This window comes from Mobula birostris, chromosome 5 (assembly GCF_030028105.1).
Source record: "Mobula birostris isolate sMobBir1 chromosome 5, sMobBir1.hap1, whole genome shotgun sequence".
Classification (NCBI taxonomy): domain Eukaryota; kingdom Metazoa; phylum Chordata; class Chondrichthyes; order Myliobatiformes; family Myliobatidae; genus Mobula; species Mobula birostris.
In genome coordinates, this window is record NC_092374.1 from 8951557 (window position 1) to 8977421 (window position 25865).

Consider the following 25865-nt stretch of genomic DNA (forward strand, 5'->3'; position numbering starts at 1 on the left):
CTATTCCTCTTATTATCTTGTACACCTCTATCATGTCTCCTCTCATCTTCCTTCTCTCCAAAGAGTAAAGCCCTAGCTCCCTTAATCTCTGATCATAATGCATACTTTCTAAACCAGGCAGCATCCTGGTAAATCTCCTCTGTACACTTTCCAATGCTTCCACATCCTTCCTATAGTGAGGTGACCAGAGCTGGACACAGTACTCCAAGTGTGGCCTAACCAGAGTTTTATAGAGCTGCATCATTACCTCGCGACTCTTAAACTCTATCCCTCGACTTATGAAAGCTAACACCCCATAAGCTTTCTTAACTACCCTTTTCATTGTGAGGCAACTTTCAGGGATCTGTGGACATGTACCCCCAGATCCCTCTGCTCCTCCACACTACCAAGTATCCTGCCATTTACTTTGTACTCTGCCTTGGAGTTTGTCCTTCCAAAGTGTACCACCTCACACTTCTCCGGGCTGAACTCCATCTGCCACTTCTCAGCCCACTTCTGCATCCTATCAATGTCTCTCTGCAATCTTTGACAATCCTCTACACTATCCACAACACCACCAACCTTTGTGTCGTCTGCAAACTTGCCAACCCACCCTTCTACCCCCACATCCAGGTCGTTAATAAAAATCACGAAAAGTAGAGGTCCCAGAACAGATCCTTGTGGGACACCACTAGTCACAATCCTCCAATCTGAATGTACCCCCTCCACCACCACCCTCTGCCTTCTGCAGGCAAGCCAATTCTAAATCCACCTGGCTAAACTTCCCTGGATCCCATGCCTTCTAACTTTCTGAATAAGCCTACCGTGTGGAACCTTGTCAAATGCCTTACTAAAATCCATATAGATCACATCCACTGCACTACCCTCATCTATATGCCTGGTCACCTCCTCAAAGAACTCTATCAGGCTTGTTAGACACGATCTGCCCTTCACAAAGCCATGCTGACTGCCCCTGATCAGACCATGATTCTCTAAATGCCTATAGATCCTATCTCTAAGAATCTTTTCCAACAGCTTTCCCGCCACAGACGTAAGGCTCGCTGGTCTATAATTACCCAGACTATCCCTACTACCTTTTTTGAACAAGGGAACAACATTCGCCTCCCTCCAGTCCTCTGGTGCCATTCCTGTGGACAACGAGGACATAAAGATCCTAGCCAGAGGCTCAGCAATCTCTTCTCTCGCCTCGTGGAGCAGCCTGGGGAATATTCCATCAGGCCCCGGGGACTTATCTGTCCTAATGTATTTTTAACAACTCCAACACCTCCTCTCCCTTAATATCAACATGCTCCAGAACATCAACCTCACTCATATTGTCCTCACCATCATCAAGTTCCCTCTCATTGGTGAATACCGAAGAGAAGTATTCATTGAGGACCTCGCTCACTTCCACAGCCTCCAGGCACATCTTCCCACCTTTATCCCTAATCGGTCCTACCTTCATTCCTGTCATCCTTTTTTTCTTCACATAATTGAAGAATGCCTTGGGGTTTTCCTTTACCCTACTCGCCAAGGCCTTCTCATGCCCCCTTCTTGCTCTTCTCAGCCCCTTCTTAAGCTCCTTTCTTGCTTCCCTATATTCCTCAATAGACCCATCTGATCCTTGCTTCCTAAACCTCATGTATGCTGCCTTCTTCCACCTGACTAGATTTTCCATCTCACTTGTCACCCATGGTTCCTTCACCCTACCATTCTTTATCTTCCTCACAGGGACAAATTTATCCCTTACATCCCGCAAGAGATCTCTAAACATCAACCACATGTCCATAGTACATTTCCCTGCAAAAACATCATCCCAATTCACACCCGCAAGTTCTAGCCTTATAGCCTCATAATTTTCCCTTCCCTAATTAAAAGTTTTCCTGTCCTCTCTGATTTTATCCTTTTCCATGATAATTATAAAGGCCAGGGAGCGGTGGTTGTTCCCCAGATGCTCACCCACTGAGAGATCTGTGACCTGACCCAGTTCATTACCTACTAGATCTAGTATGGCATTCCCCCTGGTCAGCCTGTCCACATACTGTGACAGGAATCCATCCTGGACACACTTAACAAACTCTGCCCCATCTAAACCCTTGGAACTAATCAGGTGCCAATCAATATTAGGGAAGTTAAAGTCACCCATGATAACAACCCTGTTATTTTTGCACCCTTCCAAAATCTGCCTCCCAATCTGCTCCTCGTTATCTCTGCTGCTACCATGGGGCCTATAGAATACCCCCAATAGAGTAACTGCTCCCTTCCTGTTCCTGACTTCCACCCATACTGACTCAAAAGAGGATCCTGCTACATTACCCACCCTTTCTGTAGCTTGTTAGGGTGCCCTCTACTGCCCATCTGTAGAATGACGCGAGTATGGATATGCACAGTCTAGCTCTCCACAGCCTCCCCAGAAAGCAGAGGCATGTAACACACATCAAAGTTGCTGGTGAACGCAGCAGGCCAGGCAGCATCTCTAGGAAGAGGTACAGTCGATGTTTCAGGTTGAGACCCTTCACCAGCAACTTTGATGTGTGTTGCTTGAATTTCCAGCATCTGCACTAGCAACTTGATATGTGTTGCTTGAATTTCCAGCATCTGCAGAATTCCTGTTGTGAGCAGAGGCATGTGCCTTGCACGTTAGTACAACGGTTCTACAGGAATTGTTAAGTAAACAATGATTTGAATATTTTATGTAGTTAAATATTAACCCTGTGTTCTTCCTTTCGCAGGTGCCCCTATCATCCTGCATGTCTCAGTTAACGTAATCAACACCACCCATTCTACTCTAGAATGCCTGGCAGAGGGGCAACCCTCCCCAAACATCATTTGGATCGACCCCCACAACAAGAGGCTTCCAGTGAATGGCAGCGACACTCCCGTCACACCAGGACCGGGAAAGTATCAGACCCTGGGAGAGCTACGTCACCCAAAGCTGGGGGGAAATTACACCTGCCTGGTGGTAAACGACCAAGGAAACAACACGGAGTCCGTCCACCTGCCCAAAACCGCGCAGAGCCAACACCGGCTCATTTACATCATCGGAATTCTGGTCGGAAGCATCTTCGCGATAATTCTGATTGTTATTGTCTTAGTGATCCTGAGGAGGAGGAGCGGTGAGTTACTTTTTGTAGGGGGCAAGGGATCTGGGAGCTGACAACCTCACCAGAGGGTCAGGTCACACTGGATTTATTTCAAAGATACGTTTTAGATGGTGAATATGGTTTGGAAGGAAGAGTTGGTTCAAGTTGAAGTTTATTGTCATTCAACAATGCACATGTAGACAGCCAAACAAATCAAAGTTCCTCAGGGACCAAGTTACAAAGCACAGTCCATACAGTCACACAGAGCATATAGAATAATATTAAGAGATAATTTAATAATTCATAATTGATATAAAGTGCATCTACAAAAGAACGTTAAGTATACAACTTTGATAAATAAGGTGTGCTGGGTGGTAACAGGACATTCAGGAGTCTCACAACCTGTTACCCAGCTTAACGGTGCTTGTTGTTACACTACGATACCCTCTGCCTGATGGTAGATCAAAGAGATTGTTAAACAGAAGGGAGGGCTCCCTGACGATGCTGAGGGTTCTGTGAATGCACACTTCTGGATGGGGAGGGCAGGGAAGAGAGGCTCCGGGTTACAGGAGTGATTGGAGTCAAGGGGAAGGAGTGAAGAGGAAGAAATATAAGGGAGGGCCTGGGGTGGCCGGTGAAGAAGGGTGGGGGGGGGGGGAAGTGTGGAGGAACGATGGACGAAGTGAAGACCAGGAGGAAGGGACCTAGGTGTGGGAAATGGGAGGGATTCCTAGGTGGAATCTGATAAATTGGAAAGGACTTGGGAATGGCTGGGAATAGGCAAGTGGGGTTGGGGAATTTGTGTTGGATGAATGGGAGTGTGGTGATAGTGCATGAATTGACCATGAGACTATTAAGATATAGGAGCAGAATTAGATCATTTGGCCCATCGAGTCTGCTTTGTCATTTCAGCATGGCTGATCCAATTCCCTCTCGGTCCCAATCTCCTACCTTCTCCCCATATCCCTACATGCCCTGACTAATCAAGAATCTATCAACCTCTGTCTTAAATGTACCCGTTGACTTGGCCTCCACAGCCGTCTGTGACAATGAACTCCACAGATTCACTAGCCTCTGACCAAAGAAATTGGAGGGAGGAAATCGAGTCGCATGGTCATTGGGAAATAGGAGACCCAGAGAGGAAAGAGGAGGAGAGAGGATGGAGAGTGGTGGGTAGAGTAGAGGAGCAAGGGGAAAGCACACCAGAAACATAAGAGCCAGTGCCGGCAACTTGGCCCCAATATTTAATCTGACTGTAGCTGAGCTAAGCTGTCCTTTTCTGTGCCATTTCTCCATACTCCTCTAGTTCTCTATCAGCATGGTAACATGGTGGCTAGTGCAGTGTTTTACAGTACTAGCAACCCAGTTCAATTCCCACCATCGCCTGCACGTTCTCCCCATGACCGTGTGGGTTTCCTCCGGGTGTTCCAATTTCCTCCCACAGTCCAAAGACCGACCAGGTGGTGGGTTAATTGGTCATTGTAAAGTGTCCCGTGATTGGCCAGGGTTAAGTCGGCACTGCTGAGCGGCTTGGCTCAAAGGGCCCAGAGGACCTGTTCCATGCTCCAGCTCAATAAATAAAAATGAAAAAAATTATCCACCTCCACTTTAAATACTTCCAGTGAGCCAGCCTCTACCAGCCCTTGGGGCAAAGAGTTACACAGATTCACCACCCTCTGCATCAAGTACCTCGGAGGAATGAGTTGGTGTGGCTAAAAAGTGAGGGAGGGAGGGGGCAAAGGGTGCACTTTAGTGGTGGAGGTAGTGGATAGGGTTCATTGTGGATAGTGGGCTCCTTTGTTCTGGGTTGGTCGCAAGCTTCTTAAGTCCTTTTGGCGCTGCACTCCTCAGACAAGAGGAATCTATCCCATCAGACTTGTGACTGGTTGTGTCCTGCTGGTGGAGGGGCTTTGGGTGCTGTGAAGTAAGTTATTTCCCAAAGGATACTAATCTAACCCACTTTCTGGGATTCATTTCTCATACAGCACTGTGCAAAAGACTTGGACACATATATATAGCTCAGGTGCCCAAGATTTTTGCACAGTACTATGTGTAGAGATTTTGTAACTCTGGTGGGAGCAAAGGACGTTGGGAATGATGAGGGTGGAACGTCACGGGAGGGGTGTGGGACAGGTGGCAGAGAAGGAGTGCCAGGGGTGGAGGGTGGCATGGGCGCAGGCACCTCCAGTCCCAAGTCATGAGGCACGGTCATTTGATTCCAAACAATTGGTTTGTTGATCATTACAGAATGTCTCTCTGGTGCTTCCCACTCCCTCCCCTCTCCCTTCCCCTTTTCCTAACCATGATTCCCCTCTCCCTGCCCCCTTCCCACTCTCAGTCCACAACAGAGACCCGTATCAGAATCAGGTTTATCATCACTCACATGTGTCATGAAATTTGTTTTCTCGTGGCAGCCGTACAGTGCAGTACATAAGATTACTACAGTACTGTGCAAAGGTTAGGCACTAGAGCCATACAGTACATATATGTCTAAGACCTTTGCACAGTATTGTATGTCTGGCCAGACATATATGGGTAGTGCAGTAAAATAGCACAGTGCTTCACAGCATCAGCGACCCAGGTACAATTCCCACTGCTGACTGTTAGGAGTTTATACATTCTTCCCATGTATGCCTGGGGTTCCTCAGAGTGCTCTAGTTTCCTCCCATAGTCCAAAGATAAAGGTTAAAAGATTAGCTTTATTTGACTTTGAAACGTACAGTGAAAGGCATTGTTTGTGTCAAATCAAATCTGCGACGATTCTGCTGGGCAGCCTGCAGATGTCACCATGCTTCTGGCACCAGCATGGCATTCCCACAATTCAGCAACCCTAACTCGGATGTGTGTGGATCGCGGGCGGAAGCCAGAGCACCCAGAGAAAACCCACACGGTCATGGGGAGGTGATACAAACTCCTTCGAGACAGCGGCGGGAATCAACCCTGGTCCTACAGCTCGTGCAGCAAAGCGTGACACTCACCGCTGCACTAACTACGCCATCACACTGCGCCAGCGCATGGGTTGGAGTCAGTTGTGAGCACGCTATGTTGGCGTCAGAAGCACGGTGACACTTGCCGGCTGACCCCAGTATAACCGCAGACTGTTGGTCTTTGACACAATGCACACATGGCAAATAAAGCTCATCTTTATCTCCTTCTCTTCAACTACGAACATTTGATGCACCAAGTTAAGTCACCAGGGTGAACATGTGGTACATTGACATGTCAGGGGCAAGAGGAGATGTCAGGGACAAGTTTTTTATGCAGAGATTGGTGAGTGCGCGGAAAGGGCTGCGGGCAGCGGTGGTTGTGTCGGATACGATGGAGTCTTTCAAGAGACTCCTGGATAGGTACATAGAGCTTAGAAAAATAGAGGGCTGTGGGTAACCCTAGGTAATTTCTAAAGTAAGTACATGTTCGGCACAGCATTGTGGGCCGAAGGGCCTGTATTGCGCTGGGGGTTTTCTATGTTTCTATGTGTAATCAGTAGTAAGATTATACTTACAATACAATCTCTCCTTTCTTCTTCCAGGAAGAGCAGAGTTTAACCCAACGCGCAGAAGGTATGAAGCAAAAATCGTCATCTTTCTCTGTTGTGTACCAAACTGTTGTTGAAGTTAAATTAATGTACCAAATTAGGAATTACCAAGGGAAAGGTGCTACTCAACTGGCTTCATGGGAATGGAATCAATCTGCTAATCAGGGTCATCAGAGGGGCAGAATGTCGGGAGCAACGTACTAATAGAACTGGACACACTTTATGGAGAATACCTTGGGGATCAGTAAGAGTGGGAATTATAGAGAGTGTTCCATCGGTGTGGTGGCTCCCACTGTGCCTCCAAATGGATTAGCAGGGAGGAGGCATTGTGAGCCAGCCCTCTGACATCACGTTCTGTTCACCTGTTCATCAGGTACACCTGTACACCTGTCCATTCATGCAAATATCTGTTCAGTTCTTCAGCACATCACTTTGTAATGTGCGGTTATTTGAGTTACTATTGCCTTCCTGTCAGCTTGAACCAGTCTGGCCATTCTCCTCTGTCCTCTCTCATAAACAAGGCATTTTCACCCACATATCTGGATGTTTTATTGTTTTTCACACCATTGCCTGTAAACTCTAGAGACAGTTGTGTGTAGAAATCCCAGGAGATCAGCAGTTACTGAGATACTCAAACCACCCCTTCTGATATCAACAATCATTCCACAGTCAAAGCCATTTAGATCACATTTCTTCCCAATTCTGATTTTGAGTCTGAACAACAACTGAAATTCTTGACCATGTTTGCATGCTTTTATGCATTGAGTTAGTGCCATATGATTGGCTGATTAGATATTAGTAGAAATGAGCAGGTGTACAGGTGTACCTATTAAAGTGGCCACTAACCATATATCTTGTGTGATGTAACATTGTATAACATAACAAACCTGATCCTATGAGATGTATACCCAGTTAAAAGTCTCCCCCTTACACTGGGTCCTCTCCACTGTCGTGTAGCCCAGGCAGTCCACTCCTGAAACCCCCATCTATCTCTACGGCTACCTCCAGACTCAATTATTTAATTTGTCTCCTTGCTGACTTTGTCTTCTAATCACCCAGTACATGGCTCACCAGAACTCGTGACGCAGCCCACTCACCCACCTCTCTGGCTCCTACACCCATGGTTAAGGGTTCTCAGTCGTCGTGTAGACCCTGCTCAAACTGCACCTTTGAGGGCCCTCAGCACACCGTCACAATCCACACCAATCTGCTCTGAGCAACGCACGCCCATCTGTGGGAGTGCTATGTCTGGATTCCCAGCGTCAAGTTTCTCTGCTCTCCACTTCATAAGACCGCAGGACAAAGGGGCCGAAGTAGGCCATTCAGCCCATCGAGCCTGCTCTGCCATTCTGTCGCGGCTGATTTATCACCCCTCGCAACTCCATTCTCCTGCCTTCTCCCCATAACCTTTGACACGCTGACTATTCAAGAACCTATCAACCTTCCCTTTAAATATACCCAATGACTTGGCCTCCACAGCCGCCTGTGTAATGAATTCCACAGCTTCACGAAAGAAATCCCTCCTTATCTGTTCTAAATGGATGTCCCTCTATTCTGAGGCTGTGCCTTCTGGTCCTAGGCTCACCCACTATAGGAGGCATCCTGTCCATCCAATCCATCTAGGCCTTTCAGTGTTTAGTAGGTTATCTAGGAATTTCAATGTTCAATGTTAAGTAACTCTAATGACTTAGTCACTGCTCTCACAGGAGCATTCTTCCAACCTACCTGGTAGACTGAGTCTTGCGTCAATAACTCCAATTCACCTGTGTTGACCAAGGCGAATATTTGTCAGGTGTATTTCAGCACTAAAATGAAAACAAGACCACGTGTCGCATGACAGTAGGAGCACCAGTGGGCCACTCGGCCCCTCAAGCCCCACCTCTCAACATGATCATTACTGATCCCTAGTGGCCTCAACCCCTCTCCTGCTCCTGTTCCCTCTAGTCCGCAGTCAGCTCTTATGGGCGGAACAGTAGCATTGTGGTTAGCATGCAGTTCCTAAAGATCATGTGAGTTTCCCCTGGCTGCTCCAGTTTCCTCCCACAGTTCAAAGATGTATGAGTTAGGGCCAATGAGTTATGGGCATGGTATGTTGGCACCAGAAGCATGGTGACACTTGCAGGCTGCCCGGCACAGTCCTGTCTGATTTGATCTGACACAAGGCAATGCACTTCACTGTACCTTTTGATGTTCGAAACATAAAGCTAATCTTTATCATCTGCATCAGAACTTAAATAACTCTAATGACAATCTCCCTAAACCTCCTGGGTAGAGGGTTCCAGAGATTCATTGCCCTTGATAAAAAAAAAAGAACCTTCTTTTAAGTGAGCAGCCCCTTTTCTTGTAAATAGGTCCCCTTGTTTAAGATATCCCATTGGTTAAAATGTCTCACTTTCTACGTACCATCTTCCCATCAAGCCTCTCAGGATCAATAACAACACCCTTCCTTTTAAACTTAAAGCATTAAAAACCCAAACTGCCTAACTTCTCTAAATAGGACAACCCTTTTGTGTCCAGAATGAGCCTGGTGAATCTCTTCGGCATTGCGCCCAACATTACTCTATCCCTGTTTTTTTGGACTAGAGGGACCACAGCATTGCATAGTATTCCAGCTGTGGCCTCACCAACTCTGTGCAACTTAACAAAAGCTCTCTGCGTTTAAACGCAAATCCCTTTCCAACAAAGGCCAATTTGTCTTCTTGACACCTCGTTGCACCTGCCTGCTAGTTTGCTGGGTTCACATGCCGAGAAACCGAGATGCCTCTTCACCTATAGCAAGATTTATTTTATTTATTTATTTAGAGATCCAGCAGGGTAACAGGCCCTTTTGGCCCCTTTGCCGCCCTGTTACACCCGTGTGACCAATTTACCTGCTAACCCGTAGGTCTTTGAGATGTGGGAGGAAACCCACACGGTCCCTTGGAAAACACACTCCTTGCAGACAGCAGCGGCTGGAATTGGACTCCTGTCACTGACTCTGTAATAGCGTTACGCTAACCGTTACTGTGTCTTTACCTGAGGCGTGGTGCTTGGAATACAGCGAGGTTTATGAGCCCGAAATAGCACTGGTCTCAGGGTAACGAGGGATATTGTGTGCCCCACACAGCAATGAAGGTTTAATTCGGTTTCTTGCTTATCACCCAGGGCCCAGCCAAATTCATCAGAGTATTCAAGAGCTAGTGTGCGCCTGCAGCAGACGTCACCAGGTAACCTGGTTTAACAATTAAACCGCTCCACAGTTCCTTAAACAGAGTATTCTGTGGTAGAAAGTGCCGGGAAAAAGTATTTGGTAAATTTCAAGGGGGAGCGTAATGCAGGTGGAAGGTGTGGAGGAAAGGACAGAATGTACGCGGGAGTTGCCGGGAGTGGATGGACTGAGCCCGGAGACGGGGGGTAGAGTGCGGAGGGTAGGGTGTGGAATCTCACTATTGACTTTGTGAGCTCAGGTGTGGAGTGGGGGAGGTAAGGCGGGGGTAGAAGTTGGAAGGTGGTGCTGGGGGTGGTGCGGAGGAAGGTTGGGGCTCTGTGATTCCTCCCCATTTTCTGAGATAATCTGTTCTGAAGAGAATTCCTCTCTTGCAGTGGTAAACAGGACCAAAGAGAACGGCTCTCTTGAGGTGGTGCCCCTTATGCCTGAACCGAATGCGACTGAAGAGAGCGTCTCTCTTACCGCGCAGACCTGGATGCCTGAAGTGAACGTGATTGAAAACGGCTCTCTTGTGGCAGTGCCCCGGACGCCTGAAGAGAATTCAATCGCAGAAAACGCCTCTCTTACGGCGGTGTCCCAGACGCCTGAGGAGAATCCAGTCACAGAAAAAGCCTCTCAGGCGGTGTCTCAGACGCCTGAGGAGAATCCAGTCACAGAAGATGCCTCTCAGGCGGTGTCCCAGACGCCTGAGGAGAATTCAGTCACAGAAAACGCCTCTCCTGTGGCGGTGTCCCAGACGCCTGAGGAGAATCCAGTCACAGAAAACGCCTCTCCTATGGCGGTGTCCCAGACGCCTGAGGAGAATTCAGTCACAGAAGACGCCTCTCAGGCGGTGTCCCAGACGCCAGAACCGAACGCAACTGAGGAGAGCGCCTTTCTTACTGCGCAGACCTGCACGCCTGAAGCGAACGTGACTGAAGACAATGACTCGCTTGTGGCAGTGTCCTGTGTGCCTGAGCAGGACACGGAGGTTAGCGATAAATGAGTGGCCAAACTAACGCTGAGTTAATGCTGCAGAGACTACTTCAGCCAAATCGAATCTACTTTCAGGACAAACGGTGTATGAGAGAGACTGAGTGTGAATGTTAGTGTGTATGTGTATATGAGCATGTCTGCGTGTGGGTTTACCTGTGAGTATGTCAGCGTGTGTGTGTATAAATGAACACATCTGTAATGAGTGTCTGTGAGTGTGTATGAAGAGCATGTGTACATTTACCAGTGTGTGTGTGCATATGTAGATGCACATCTGTGTTCATGATGTGTGTCTGAGAGTATATGTATGTCAATAAACCTACTTACCAGCCTATGCATGTCAGTGAGAGTGTGTTTCTATATCAGTCAGTGTACGTCAGTGAGCTGTTTACAAGCATGTCATGTGTGTGTGAGTGTGAGTATGAATGTGTGAGAGTGAGTATGAGTGTGTGTGTGTATTTATCAGTATATAGCTGCATTTGTATCTGTGCGTATTTCAGTGAGCTGTTTACGCGTGCGTGTGTGTGTGTGTGTGTGTGTGTGTATTTATCAGTATATCGGTGCATTTCTATCTGTGTGTACTGTATTTCAGTGAGCTGTTTACAGGTGTGTGTGTGTGTGTGTGTATTTATCAGTATATCAGTGCATTTCTATCTGTGTGTACTGTATTTCAGTGAGCTGTTTCCCAGTGGGTACATCACTGTGTGCATATTTAAGTGTGTGTGAGCACAGAGAGTGCTGAGGATGAACGACTGCTTTTAAGATCCTTGAAGTAAGTGGACGAGTGGACACACGTGGAGCGGTGAAGCGGTTTCCCACAGAACATAGATTCTACCCTAGCAGGATGTGACGTCCTGCCCAGCGGTGTGGTTCCAGAGCTTGGTAGACAGGTTGCAAACTTCTGCAGGATCTGGCCAGAATTGATCCCTGTGGGAAGATGCTGGTGAGCCTTGGCTGAGTGGAGCCAGAGTGCCAGACATCAGACCTAAGGAGAAAGCGGCCAGATGAGAGTTCTCTAACAACTTCTGCAGCTTCTAGGTGTTTTAAAAAAAAAATTCCTCCCAGTGGAAACTGAATTTCAACGTTCAGACCACATTTGGAGCATTCTGAGCAGTTTTGGGTCCCTTATCAAAGATAGGATTTACGGGTGTGGGAGAGAGTCCAGAGGAGGTTCATGAGAATCAGTTCAGGAATGGAAGGGTTAACATATGAGGTGCATCTGGTGGCTCTGAGCCTGTACTCGCTGGAGTTCAATGCACCACATATAGATAATTTAGTTACTAGCAAAAGTGTTTCCGCTTCGAGACCACCCCAAAGATTAATATATTTCCATTCACCCGCTTTTCAGTTGAACAAAACTTCCTCTGGGTGTCAAATATTTAATTCTTGGTGTGTTTCATTCATTATTTATTTATTTCTTTGGCATTCAGCACTGGGAAAACTTCTGAAAAATGTTTGGGTTTTCTCAAAGACATTCCAAACAATGCATAAAGCAGACCCTCCCTTCACAAGCCAATGGCCTTTGTCTTTTTGATTAGTTTTTCATTTAGAGAATGAGCATGGTAACAGGCCCAGTGAGCTCGTGCCACCCAGTTCCGTCTGTCTTTGTGATGTGGGAGGAAACCCAGACGGTCACGGGGTGAGCGTGCAGACTTCTTACAGACGCCAGAATTGAACCCAAGTCACTGACACTATAAAAGCAACTGTGCCACCGACTTTTGTGTTTGTGTGGAATGGGGTTCTTCTACTGGGTGATAATATTGGATTGTACCCACTGCACTGTTGTAACTTGAACTCATCGTTAACTGCTGCTCACTCAGAAATGTTAGTGCAAGACATTTCTGTTCTGTACAGGTATTAGCGGGACGATGTTTGACAGGTGAACAGAAATAAAGAACGTTATTGGTTATGAGTCAGAGAGTGCTATAGCTCAGAAACAGACCCTTCAGCCCATCTATTCTACCTAGTCCAGTGGACCCTCACCTGGACCATACCCCTCCCATCCATGTACTTATTCCGACTCTAATGGGTTCCCATGGTCAGACGTGTCTTTCACTTCTAAAAATTCTCCTGTGCTTCTGGCAGGATTTTTGTAGTTTCTCAGATAAACTTGTATCCTTCTTGGTTTTCATGTGCTGAAATGAGTGACAGAGGATCATGTCTGCTTACGGTTAGCTGATGTTCATGTAGTCATGTGGATAGTTTTTCCTCCATCTGTCCTGCATCTTATTTCCTCCATTTCTAAACTCCGAGACTCTGCAACTCAATATCCCACCCCTTTGCAACAAATTTTGACTTCCTGACCAACAGACTGCCATCATTAAAGATGGCAACAATACCTTTGCCACTGTTATCCTCAACACCAATGCTCTAAAAGGTTGCGTCCTCAGCCCCCCTACCCCCCACCCCCGCTCCCTGTGTACTCAGGACTGTGTGGCCAAATTCTGCTCAACTCCCTCTAATGGGGGTTCCCAACCTGGGCTCCACAGACCCCTTGCTTAATAGTAGGGGTCCATGGTGTAAAAAAGCCTGGGAACCCCTGTCCTACAAGTTAGCAGATAATATCACTGCGGTGGGCAGGATCTCAGGAGGGAGATAGAGAGCTCTGTGACATGGTGTCATGATAATAATCTCTCATTCAATACCAACAAACTAAAAAACTGGTTATCGCCTTCGGGGGGGGGGGGGTGCACAGGCTCTTGTTTACATCAACAGTGCTGGGGTTAAGAGAGCCAAAAGTTTCAAGCCCCCGGGAGTGACCTTTACCAATGGTGTGTCCTGCTCTAACCATGTAGAAGCCATAGCCAAGAAAGTCCTCCAAACCCTCAACTTGAAGTCCAAGTATACTGTCATTCAACTATACATGTTTACAGCTAACTGAAGCAATGTTCCTCAGGGACCAAAACAGAGTTCATATATCACAAACAGCAGAGAAAATAATATTAACACAATAATATCAGAAGATTAAGGTATTCTGTAGATGTACAAGTTGATATAAAGTGCATACACGACATATAATTAAATATACAACTGTATTACTGTTACTGGCACTGCGATAAATAATGTGTACTGGGTGGCAACAGGGGATTCAGAAGTCTCACAGCCTGGGAAGGAAGCTCTTCCCCAGCCTAACAGCCCTTGCTCCTGACAGTAGGAGGTCAGAAAGATTATGGGACGGATGGGAGGAGTCCTTGACAATGTTGAGGGCTCTGCGAACACAGTGACACTGTTGTGTGTCCTGGATGGAAGTGGAGCTTGGGAGATGTCCTCAGGAGGCTACAGAAATATGGCATTTACCTGCTGACCCTCACCGATATTTATTGATGCATCAAAGAAGGCATCCTATCTGACACATAACAGCATGGTAGGAAACTGCAACAAGTGGTGCACACAGTTCAGGATATCAGTGAAACCAGCCTCTCCTGCATGGACTTGCTCGATACCTCCCACCGTCTCAGTAAAGCAGTCAACATAATCAAAGATCCTACCCACACTGGGCTCTCTGTCTTCTCCCCTCTTCCATTGGGCAGAAGATACAAAAGCCTGAAAGCACGTACCGCCAGGCTCAAAGGCAAGTCTATCCCGCTGTTATAAGATGATTGAACAGTTATCTAGTACGATACGATGGACTCTTGACCTCAGGTCTAGGTCGTTATGACATCACACATTCTTGTTTGCCCGCAATTCGTTTCTCTGTAACTACATTCTGCATTACTGTTTTCCCTTGTACTGCCTTGTAATGAAATGGCCTTTATAGATGGCATTGGAAACAAAGTTTTTTACTGTACTTTGGTGCATGTGACAGTACTAAACTAAACAGATTTGCATCTCGCAGTGGCACACACGAAGCTCAGGTCCAAGTGTATCGTTATTCAACTGCACACGTATACAGCTAAACAAAACAACATTCCTCAGGGACCAAGGGTCACAGGCTGAATCTTTTCCACAGATGCTGCCTGGCCTGCTGAGTTCCTCCAGCATTCCTGTGTGTGTTGCTCAGATTTCCAGCACCTGCAAATTTTCTCATTTGTAACACACACAAAATGCTGCAGAAACTCCGTATTTCGGAAAAGCCCAACAAATAGCCCAAAACACCGGCTGTTTATTCCACTCCATAGATGCTGCCATAGACCCAAGAACCCGAGCCTCGAGGATCCCGCAGCCAAACTCCAAGAACCCGAGCCTCGAGGATCCCACAGCCAAGCTCCAAGAACCCAGGCCTCGAGGATCCCGCAGCCAAGCTCCAAGAACCCTAGGCTCGAGGATCCCGCAGCCAAGCTCCAAGAACCCGAGCCTCGAGGATCCCGCAGCCAAGCTCCAAGAACCCGAGCCTCGAGGATCCCGCAGCCAAGCTCCAAGAACCTGAGCCTCGAGGATCCCGCAGCCAAGCTCCAAGAACCTGAGCCTCGAGGATCCCGCAGCCAAGCTCCAAGAACCCTAGGCTCGAGGATCCCGCAGCCAAGCTCCAGGAACCCGAGCCTCGAGGATCCCGCAGCCAAGCTCCAAGAACCCGAGCCTCAAGGATCCCACAGCCCAGCTCCAGACCCAGGATCCCGCCACCCAGTTCCAGACCCAGGAACCCAAGCCTCAATCCTCAAGAGCGAAGACCCTAGCCTGTCTCCAAGCTCACACCTCTAGACCCCAGCCACATCCTGTTCTGAAGCCATGTCATGTCCTTGCCTGGTTCCGGGGTCCGAAACCGAGGCAAGACCCAGGTACTGGGTCCTTATCCAGTCTCGAGCTCGGAGTCCATACCTTGTCTCCTAGTCCATGGTTCCTAGTCCTGGTCCCGCTTTCCCTAGCCCAAGTCTGCGTTCTTGTCCCTGCTCCTTGCCCGAATCCTGTCACGTCCCTACTCTAGTCAAGTCCTGTTCCTTGTACTTCAGTGTCTGTGTTTTGCATTTGGGTCTGTTTCCAGCACCCCATTGTGACAGATAGAGGTCTAGAAAATTATAGGGCTAGCAGGAAGGAGCTTAAGAATGAAATTAGGAGAGCCAGAAGGGGCCATGAGAAGGCCTTGGCGGACTGGATTAAGGAAAATCCCAAGGCATTCTGCAAGTATGTGAAGAGCAAGAGGCTAAGACGTGAGAGAATAGGATCTATCAAGTGTGACACTGGGAAAGTGTGCATGGAACCGGAGGAGACAGCAGAAGTACTTAATGAATACATTGCTTCAGTATTCAAGACGGAAAAGAATCTTGCCAATTGTAGGGCTGACTAACAGCTGACTGAAAAGCTTAAGCATGTAGATATTAAAGAAGAGGATGTGCTGGAGCTTTTGGAAAGCATCAAGTTGGATAAGTCTCCGGGACTGGATGAGATGTACCTCAGGTGGGAGGTGAGGAAGGAGATTGCTGAGCCTCTGGCAATGATCTTTGCATCATCAATGGGGATGGGAGAGGTTCCGGAGGATTGGAGGGTTGCAGATGTTGTTCCCATATTCAAGAAAGGGAGTAGAAATAGCCCAGGAAATTGTAGATCAGTGAGTCTTACTTCAGTAGTTGGTAAGTTGATGGAGAAGATCCTGAGAGGCAGTATTTATGAACATTTGGAGAGCCATAGTATGATTAGGAATAGTCAGCATGGCTTTGTCAAAGGCAGGTCATGCCTTATGAGCCTGATTGAAATTTTTGAGGATTTGACAAAACATATTGATGAAAGTAGAGACATAGATGTAGTGTATATGAACTTCAGCAAGGCATTTGATAAGGTATCCCATGCAAGGCTTATTGAGAAAGTAAGGAGGCATGGGATCCAAGGGGACATCGCTTTGTGGATCCAGAACTACCTTGCCCATAGAAGGCAAAGAGTGGTTGTAGATGGGTCATATTCTGCATGGAGGCTGGTGACCAGTGGAGTTCCTCAGGGATCTGTTCTGGGACCCTTACTCTTCGTGATTTTTATAATTGACCTGGATGAGGAAGTGGAGGGATGGGTTAGTAAATTTGATGATGACACAAAGGTTGGGAGTGTTGTGGATAGTGTAGAGGGCTGTCAGAGGTTACAACAGGACATTGATAGGATGCAAAACTGGGCTGAGAAGTGGCAGATGGAGTTTAACCCAGGTAAGTGTGAGGTGGTTCACCTGTTGGATAAATTTGAGGGCTAAAGCTGTCCAGAACTCTCTTTTGGATCTCACTAACCATCTCACTCACAGTGACACCCTCTTGTCCCTGACCACAGACCGAATTTGAGGTAGCTAATTTAATGGGTGAATAACCTCTTGAAACAGAGAATCCAGGCAGTTCTCCCCCTCCCTGATGTGCCACAGTGTTTGAGGCTCAGATTCCAGGTCATCAACTTTGAGCCTGAGTTCCTCGAGCAGCCAACACTTGCTGCAGATGTGGTCAGCAGGAACCACAATGGAGTCCACCAGCTCCCACATCGTGCAGCTACAGCACATCTCCTGAGTGTGCATCATCCCTACATTTAATTAGCTGTAATTTAGTGTCTTTTTATTAAAAAAAAAGCCTTACCTGCTACTTACCTGTGCCTCCTCGCTGAAGCCAGAAGTTCCCACTCCTATACTGGTCCACTCACACAATGGCCGCTATGCTTAGACCCTGCTTTACTTTTATTTGCTCCTGCAAATTAATCGTGAATTGACTGGTCTGCCACTAATACGTCAAACCCCGCAAAAAAACTCTTCTCCCGACCTGTGCGAAGCTCTCTCTCTCTGCAAATCGATTGGTCCACTGCCAATGCGCTGAGTCCATGAAATGCTCCTTTTTTATACTCTTCTCCCCGACTTATGCAAAGCTCTTTCTCTCTATCTGTGAATTGATTGGTTTGCCACTAATGCACCGAGTCCCGCAAAATGCTCCTCTTTCAAACTTCTCTTCCTGATCTGTGCGAAGCGCTCTCTTTCTGCGAATCAAGTGGTTGGCTGCTAATGCCACATTTCTCTATAACTTTCCTGTTATAGAGCCCTCTTTTGCTGGCAATATCCTCGTAAATCTTTTCTGCACTCTTTAAAATTCAAGCACATCTTTTTCTATAACAGTGTGATGAAAGCTATGCACAATACTTGAAGTGTGGCTTCACCGATGACAAATACAACTCCAACATAAATACCCCAACTCCTGAAAGCAATGCCCTGACTGGTGAAGGACTGCATACTAAACACATGTTTAACCGCCCCGTCTACCTGAGATGCTGCTTGCAATATATTAGGTCCGTCTGTACCATGGCCCTCCCTAGTGAACTACCATTTATCTGGTTTGACTTTCCATAATTTATCACTTCATTTACTTCACTTCACAGTGTGTGGACAGGCCGACCAGGGGGACGCCATACTAGATCTAGTAGGTAATGAACCGGGTTAGCTCACAGATCTCTCAGTGGGTGAGCATCTGGGGGACAGTGACCACCGCTCCCTGGCCTTTAGCATTATCATGGAAAAGGATAGAATCAGAGAGGACAGGAAAACTTTTAATTAGGGAAGGGAAAATTATGAGGCTATAAGGCTAGAACTTGCGGGTGTGAATTGGGATGATGTTTTTGCAGGGAAATGTACTATGGACATGTGGTTGATCTTTAGAGATCTCTTGCGGGATGTAAGGGATAAATTTGTCCCGGTGAGGAAGATAAAGAATGGTAGGGTGAAGGAACCATGGGTGACAAGTGAGGTGGAAAATCTAGTCCGGTGCAAGAAGGCAGCATACATGAGGTTTAGGAAGCAAGGATCAGTTGGGTCTATTGAGGAATATAGGGTAGCAAGAAAGGAGCTTAAGAAGGGGGCATGAGAAGGCCTTGGCGAGTAGGGTAAAGGAAAACCCCAAGGCATTCTTCAATTATGTGAAGAACGAAAGGATGACAGGAGTGAAGCTAGGACTGATTAGAGATAAAGGTGGGAAGATGTGCCTGGAGGCTGTGGAAGTGAGCGAGGTCCTCAATGAATACTTCTGTTCGGTATTCACCAATGAGAGGGAACTTGATGATGGTGAGGACAATATGAGTGAGGTTGATGTTCTGGAGCATGTTGATATTACGGGAGAGGAGGTGTTGGAATTATTAAAATACATTAGGATGGGTAAGTCCCTGGGGCCTGAAGGAACATTTCCCAGGCTGCTCCACGAGGTGAGGGAAGACATTACTGAGCCTCTGGCTAGGATCTTTATGTCCTCGTTGTCAACAGAATGGTACCGGAAGATTGGAGGGAGGCGAATGTTGTCCGCTTGTTCAAAAAGGGTAGTAGGGATAGTCCGGGTAATTATAGACCAGTGAGCCTTACGTCTGTGGTGGGAAAGCTGTTGGAAAAGATTCTTAGAGATAGGATCTATGAGCATTTAGAGAGTCATGGTCTGATCAGGGACAGTCGGCATGGCTTTGTGAAGGGAAGATCGTGTTTTACAAGCCTGATAGAGTTCTTTGAGGAGGTGACCATGCATACAGATGAGGGTAGTGCAGTGGATGTGATCTATATGGATTTTAGTAAGGCATTTGACAAGGTTCCACACAGTAGGCTTATTCAGAAAGTCAGAAAGCATGGGATCCAGGGAAGTTTAGCCAGGTGGATTCAGAATTGGTTTTCCTGCAGAAGGCAGAGGGTCGTGGTGGAGGGAGTACATTCAGATTGGAGGATTGTGACTAGTGGTGTCCCACAAGGATCAGTTCTGGGATGTCCACTTTTCGTGGATTTTATTAACGACCTGGATGTGGGGGTAGAAGGGTGGGTTGGCAAGTTTGCAGACGACACAAAGGTTGGTGGTATTGTAGATAGTGTAGAGGATTGTCAAAGATTGCAGAGAGATATTGATAGGTTGCAGAAGTGGGCTGAGAAGTGGCAGATGGAGTTCAGCCCGGAGAAGTGTGAGGTGGTACACTTTGGAAGGACAAACTCCAAGGCAGAGTACAAAGTAAATGGCAGGATACTTGGTAGTGTGGAGGAGCAGAGGGATCTGGGGGTACATGTCCACAGATCCCTGAAAGTTGTCTCACAATGAAAAGGGTAGTTAAGAAAGCTTATGGGGTGTTAGCTTTCATAAGTCGAGGGATAGAGTTTAAGAGTCGCGAGGTAATGATGCAGCTCTATAAAACTCTGGTTAGGCCACACTTGGAGTACTGTACTGTGTCCAGTTCTGGTCACCTCACTATAGGAAGGATGTGGAAGCATTGAAAAGGGACAGAGGAGACTTACCAAGATGCTGCCTGGTTTAGAGCGTATGCATTATGATCAGGGATTAAGGGAGCTCGGGCTTTATTCTTTGGAGAGAAGTGGATGAGAGGAGACATGATAGAGGCGTACAAGATAATAAGAGGAATAGATAGAGTGGATAGCCAGCACCTCTTCCCCAGGGCACCACTGCTCAATACAAGGGGACATGGCTTTAAGGTAAGGGGTGGGAAGTTCAAGGGGGATATTAGAGGAAGGTTTTTTACTCAGAGAGTAGTTGGTGCATGGAATGCACTGCCTGAGTCAGTGGTAGAGGCAGATACACTAGTGAGATTTAAGAGACTACTAGACAGGTATATGGAGGAATTTAAGGTGAGGTGTTATATGGGAGGCAGGGTTTGAGGGTTGGCACAACAATGTGGGCTGAAGGGCCTGTACTATGCTGAACTATTCTATATTCTATGTATACTCACCTGTCTTGAAATCCATTTGTCACTCATCAGCCCGTTTCCATAACTGATCAACATCTCCCTGTAACCTACAATAACCTCTTTTGTAAGAAAGATGTGCTGATAATATTAATTCACAAAAATGATTCTGGGATCGAAAGGCTTTTCACCTGTGGAGTGATTGATGGTTCTGTGTCTGTACTTGCTGGAATTTAGAAGAATGGGGGATGGGGAGATCTCATTGAAACTTATTGAATGTTGAAATGCCTAGACAGAGTGGATGTGGAGAGGATGCTTCCTGTAATGCCCTGGTTCATATTTTTATTGTTATGCTGTATGTATTTCATTTAGCAATTCTGTGAGAGCAGTCTGTTCTGTTTTCAGCTTGTTCGGGTTATTGTTGAAGAAAAGAGATGAGGAGAAATGTGTGCCATGCAATTAAGATGGTCGAATTAAGGTGAGGTTTCTCGGGTGACGGACACTAAAGTTGGGCTTGGGGCTTTTGTACGAGAGGGGTGAAGAGGGAAGATACAGGAGAGAAGAGGTTGTCGGATTCGACCCAGAGCAGGGCCATGATTCAACGAAGCCAGGAGCAAGATCGATTGAGGGTCGGTGACTTTGGAGAAACTAGGAGCTCCAACTTGCGCACATTTGGCTGTTTCATTAAAATGGGCCCTTTTTTTGTTCTTTTCTTTACTAACCCTTCAGTCAGATTAAGAATCATAAATATGATCTTTTAATTGTATGCAGTGTATAGTCTTTTGTTTTGTGGCACTGATTAGTAACAGGGTCACAGATTGCACAGCGTGTGTGTCTGTATCTGTCTGTGGGTGTGTGTCTGTGTCTGTATGTGGCTGTTTGTGTGTGTATGTGTCTGTGTGTCACTCTGTATTTGTGTTTGTGTGTGTGTATGTATAAGGAGTATGCTTGCCAGGTGCTCTCCGTCACACTGAGTCTTCATTTCATCTCAGCTTTGAGCTGTGAGAACCATGGTTCCAGTGAAGAGCTAGCATAGCCCAGGCAAGGAGAACCTCCTTGGGTGCTGCTGTCTCCCATTCTATTTCTCTGCATTATCCCTGTACCAAAAAAGACCCAGGTAACATGTCTGAACAACTGGCGTGCTGTCACACTCATCTCAATAATAAGCTAAGGTTTTGAGAGGCTGGTCAAGGACTACATCTGCAGCTTGCTTCCACCCACACTGGACCCTCTTTAATTCGCCTACTGACACAACCGATTGGCAGATAACGCAAAAGATGCAGCTCTACACACTGTCCTTGCACACCTGGAGAGGAGGGATGCTTATGTGTGAATGCTGTTCTTGGGTTACAGTTCAGCATTCAACACCATAATTCCCTCCAGGCTCGACAAGAAGCTCAGAGACCTTGGCCTTCACCCTTTCGCAGGATTCAAAGAAGGAAGTCTGAGAGTTGGAGCAGGAGTGCGGAGGAAGCCATTTTTGAATTTTTCGTTTTTTTCCCATCGGCGTTCAGAGAGGCGGGACTGCGCAGGCGTGTGACGTCGGGCAGTGAAGCGCGGAAGCTTTAAAAGGAACAGAGCCTCATACAGCGGGCAGCGGAATTTGCGGGCGGCGGAGTGCCGGGAGTAGAGTGAAGGCTTAAGGGCTTCGGCTCACCAGGCTTAGGCGGAAACGGGCAAGGCGAGGAAGGTTTGATATTCATTTTTTGTTGTTATTTGTGGAGAGGGGCAGTATGAGTGTGAGGGCAGTTTGCTGTTCTCGGTGTCAGATGTGGGAGGCCCTGGAGTCTCCAAGCCTCCCGGACGTCCACATCTGCGTCAGGTGCGCTGAAATGCAGCTCCTAAGGGACCGCGTTAGGGAACTGGAGCTGCAGCTCGATGACCTTCGTCTGGTCAGGGAGAGTGAGGAGTTGATAGGGGTTACAAGCAGGTGGTCACACCGGGGCCACGGGAGGCAGACCAGTGGGTCACGGTTAGGAGGGGGAAGGGGAAGAGTCAGGTAATAGAGAGTACCCCGGTGGCTGTGCCTCTTGACAATAGGTACTCCTGTTTGAGTACTTTTGGGGGGGGGGACAGTTTACCTGGGGGAAGAGATAGTGGCCGTGCCTCCGGCACAGAGTCTGGCCCTGTAGCTCAGAAGGGTAGAGAAAAGAAGAGGAGAGCAGTTGTAATAGGGAACTCGATAGTAAGGGGGTCAGATAGGCTATTCTGTGGACGCAGTCCAGAGACCCGGATGGTAGTTTGCCTCCCTGGTGCCAGGGTCCGGGATATTTCTGATCGTGTCCAAGATATCCTGAAGTGGGAGGGTGAGGAGCCAGAGGTCGTGGTACATATAGGTACCAATGACATAGGTAGGACAACGTAAGAGGCCCTGAAAGGAGAATATAGGGAGCTAGGAAGAGAGTTGAGAAAAAGGACCGCAAAGGTAGTAATCTCGGGATTACTGCCTGTGCCACGTGACAGTGAGAGTAGGAATGCGATGAGGTGGAGGATAAATGCGTGGCGGAAGGATTGGAGCAGGGGGCAGGGATTCAAGTTTTTGGATCATTGGGACCTCTTTTGGCGCAGGCGTGACCTGTACAAAAAGGACGGGTTACACTTGAATCCTAGGGGGACCAATATCCTGGCAGGGAGATTAGCGAGGGCTACTGAGGTGACTTTAAACTAAAATGGTTGGGGGGTGGGAATCAAATTAAAGAGACTAGGAGAGAGGAGGTTAGTTCACAACAGGTGGATGGGAACCAGTGCAGAGAGACAGAGGGGTGTAAAATGAGGGTAGAAGCAAAAAGTAGTAAGGTGAAAAGTAAAAGTGGCAGGCCGACAAATCCAGGGCAAGCATTAAAAAGGACCACTTTTCAACATAATTGTATAAGGGCTAAGAGAGTTGTAAAAGCGTGCCTGAAGGCTTTGTGTGTCAATGCAAGGAGCATTCATAACAAGGTGGGTGAATTAAAAGTGCAGATTGTTATTAATGATTATGATATAGTTGGGATCACAGAGACATGGCTCCAGGGTGACCAAGGATGGGAGCTCAACATTCAGGGATATTCAAAATTCAGGAGGGATAGACATGAAAGAAAAGGAGGTGGGGTGGCGTTGCTGGTTAGAGAGGAGATTAACGCAATAGAAAGGAAGGACATAAGCCTGGAAGATGTGGAATTGATATGGGTAGAGCTGCATAACACTAAGGGGCAGAAAACGCTGGTGGGAGTTGTGTACAGGCCACCTAACAGTAGTAGTGAGGTTGGGGATGGTATTAAACAGGAAATTAGAAATGTGTGCAATAAAGGAACAGCAGTTATAATGGGTGACTTCAACCTACATGTAGATTGGGTGAACCAAATTGGTAAGGGTGCTGAGGAAGAGGATTTCTTGGAATGTATGCGGGATGGTTTTTTGAACCAACATGTCGAGGAACCAACCAGAGAGCAGGCTATTCTAGACTGGGTATTGAGCAATGAGGAAGGGTTAATTAGCAATCTTGTTGTGAGAGGCCCCTTGGGTAAGAGTGACCATAATATGGTGGAATTCTTCATTAAGATGGAGAGTGACATAGTTAATTCAGAAACAAAGGTTCTGAACTTAAAGAAGGGTAACTTTGAAGGTATGAAACGTGAATTAGCTAAGATAGACTGGCAAATGACACTTAAAGGATTGACGGTGGATATGCAATGGCAAGCATTTAAAGGTTGCATGGATGAACTACAACAATTGTTCATCCCAGTTTGGCAAAAGAATAAATCAAGGAAGGTAGTGCACCCATGGCTGACAAGGGAAATTAGGGATAGTACCAACTCCAAAGAAGCAGCATATAAATTAGCCAGAAAAAGTGGCTCACCTGAGGACTGGGAGAAATTCAGAGTTCAGCAGAGGAGGACAAAGGGCTTAATTAGGAAGGGGAGAAAAGATTTTGAGAGAAAACTGGCAGGGAACATAAAAACTGACTGTAAAAGCTTTTATAGATATGTGAAAAGAAAAAGATTGGTTAAGACAAATGTAGGTCTCCTACAGACAGAAACAGGTGAATTGATTATGGGGAGCAAGGACATGGGAGACCAATTGAATAATTACTTTGGTTCTGTCTTCACTAGGGAGGACATAAATAATCTTCCGGAAATAGTAGGGGACAGAGGGTCCAGTGAGATGGAGGAACTGAGGGAAATACATGTTAGTAGGGAAGTGGTGTTAGGTAAATTGAAGGGATTAAAGGCAGATAAATCCCCAGGGCCAGATGGTCTGCATCCCAGAGTGCTTAAGGAAGTAGCCCAAGAAATAGTGGATGCATTAGTGATAATGTTTCAAAACTCTTTAGATTCTGGACTAGTTCCTGAGGATTGGAGGGTGGCTAATGTAACTCCACCTTTTAAAAAAGGAGGGAAAGAGAAACCAAGGAATTATAGACCGGTTAGCCTAACATCGGTGGTGGGGAAACTGCTAGAGTCAGTTATCAAAGATGTGATAACAGCACATTTGGAAAGCGGTGAAATGTCTGACAAATCTCATAGAATTTTTTGAGGATGTAACTAGTAGAGTGGATAGGGGAGAACCAGTGGATGTGGTATATTTGGATTTTCAAAAGGCTTTTGACAAGGTCCCACACAGGAGATTAGTGCGCAAACTTAAAGCACACGGTATTGGGGGTAAGGTATTGATGTGGATAGAGAATTGGTTGGCAGACAGGAAGCAAAGAGTGGGAATAAACGGGACCTTTTCAGAATGGCAGGCAGTGACTAGTGGGGTACCGCAAGGCTCAGTGCTGGGACCCCAGTTGTTTACAATATATATTAATGACTTGGATGAGGGAATTAAATACAACATCTCCAAGTTTGCGGATGACACGAAGCTGGGCAGCAGTGTTGGCTGTGAAGAGGATGCTAAGAGGATGCAGGGTGACTTGGATAGGTTAGGTGAGTGGGCAAATTCATGGCAGATGCAATTTAATGTGGATAAATGTGAAGTTATCCACTTTGGTGGCTAAAACAGGAAAACAGATTATTATCTGAATGGTGGCCGATTAGGAAAAGGGGAGGTGCAACGAGACCTGGGTGTCATTATACACCAGTCATTGAAAGTAGGCATGCAGGTACAGCAGGCAGTGAAAAAGGCGAATGGTATGCTGGCATTTATAGCGAGAGGATTCGAGTACAGGAGCAGGGAGGTACTACTGCAGTTGTACAAGGCCTTGGTGAGACCACACCTGGAGTATTGTGTGCAGTTTTGGTCCCCTAATCTGAGGAAAGACATCCTTGCCATAGAGGGAGTACAAAGAAGGTTCACCAGATTTATTCCTGGGATGGCAGGACTTTCATATGAAGAAAGACTGGATGAACTGGGCTTGTACTCGTTGGAATTTAGAAGATTGAGGGGGGATCTGATTAAAATGTATAAAATCCTGAAGGGATTGGACAGGCTAGATGCAGGAAGATTGTTCCCGATGTTGGGCGGGGGGGTGTCCAGAACGAGGGGTCACGGTTTGAGGATAAAGGGGAAGCCTTTTAGGACCGAGATGAGGAAAAACTTCTTCACACAGAGAGTGGTGAATCTG

At 46.9% G+C, this 25865-nt stretch overlaps 1 protein-coding gene across 2 annotated transcripts in view; it reads left to right on the forward strand.

The window, feature by feature from the left end:
* LOC140197527 (uncharacterized) overlaps positions 1-13056 on the forward strand; it is a 90380-nt gene extending 77324 nt beyond the window's left edge. The window contains exons 5-8 of one of the 2 annotated variants that reach the window (XM_072257571.1): positions 2712-3095; positions 6592-6622; positions 9742-9803; positions 10180-13056. In XM_072257571.1, coding sequence (XP_072113672.1) covers positions 2712-3095; positions 6592-6622; positions 9742-9803; positions 10180-10790 — 1088 coding nt within the window. In that variant the 3' untranslated portion in view covers positions 10791-13056. The remainder of the gene's footprint in view (positions 1-2711; positions 3096-6591; positions 6623-9741; positions 9804-10179) is intronic. The other variant, XM_072257572.1, reaches the window with a different exon arrangement.
* The last annotated feature ends 12809 nt before the right edge of the window (positions 13057-25865 follow it).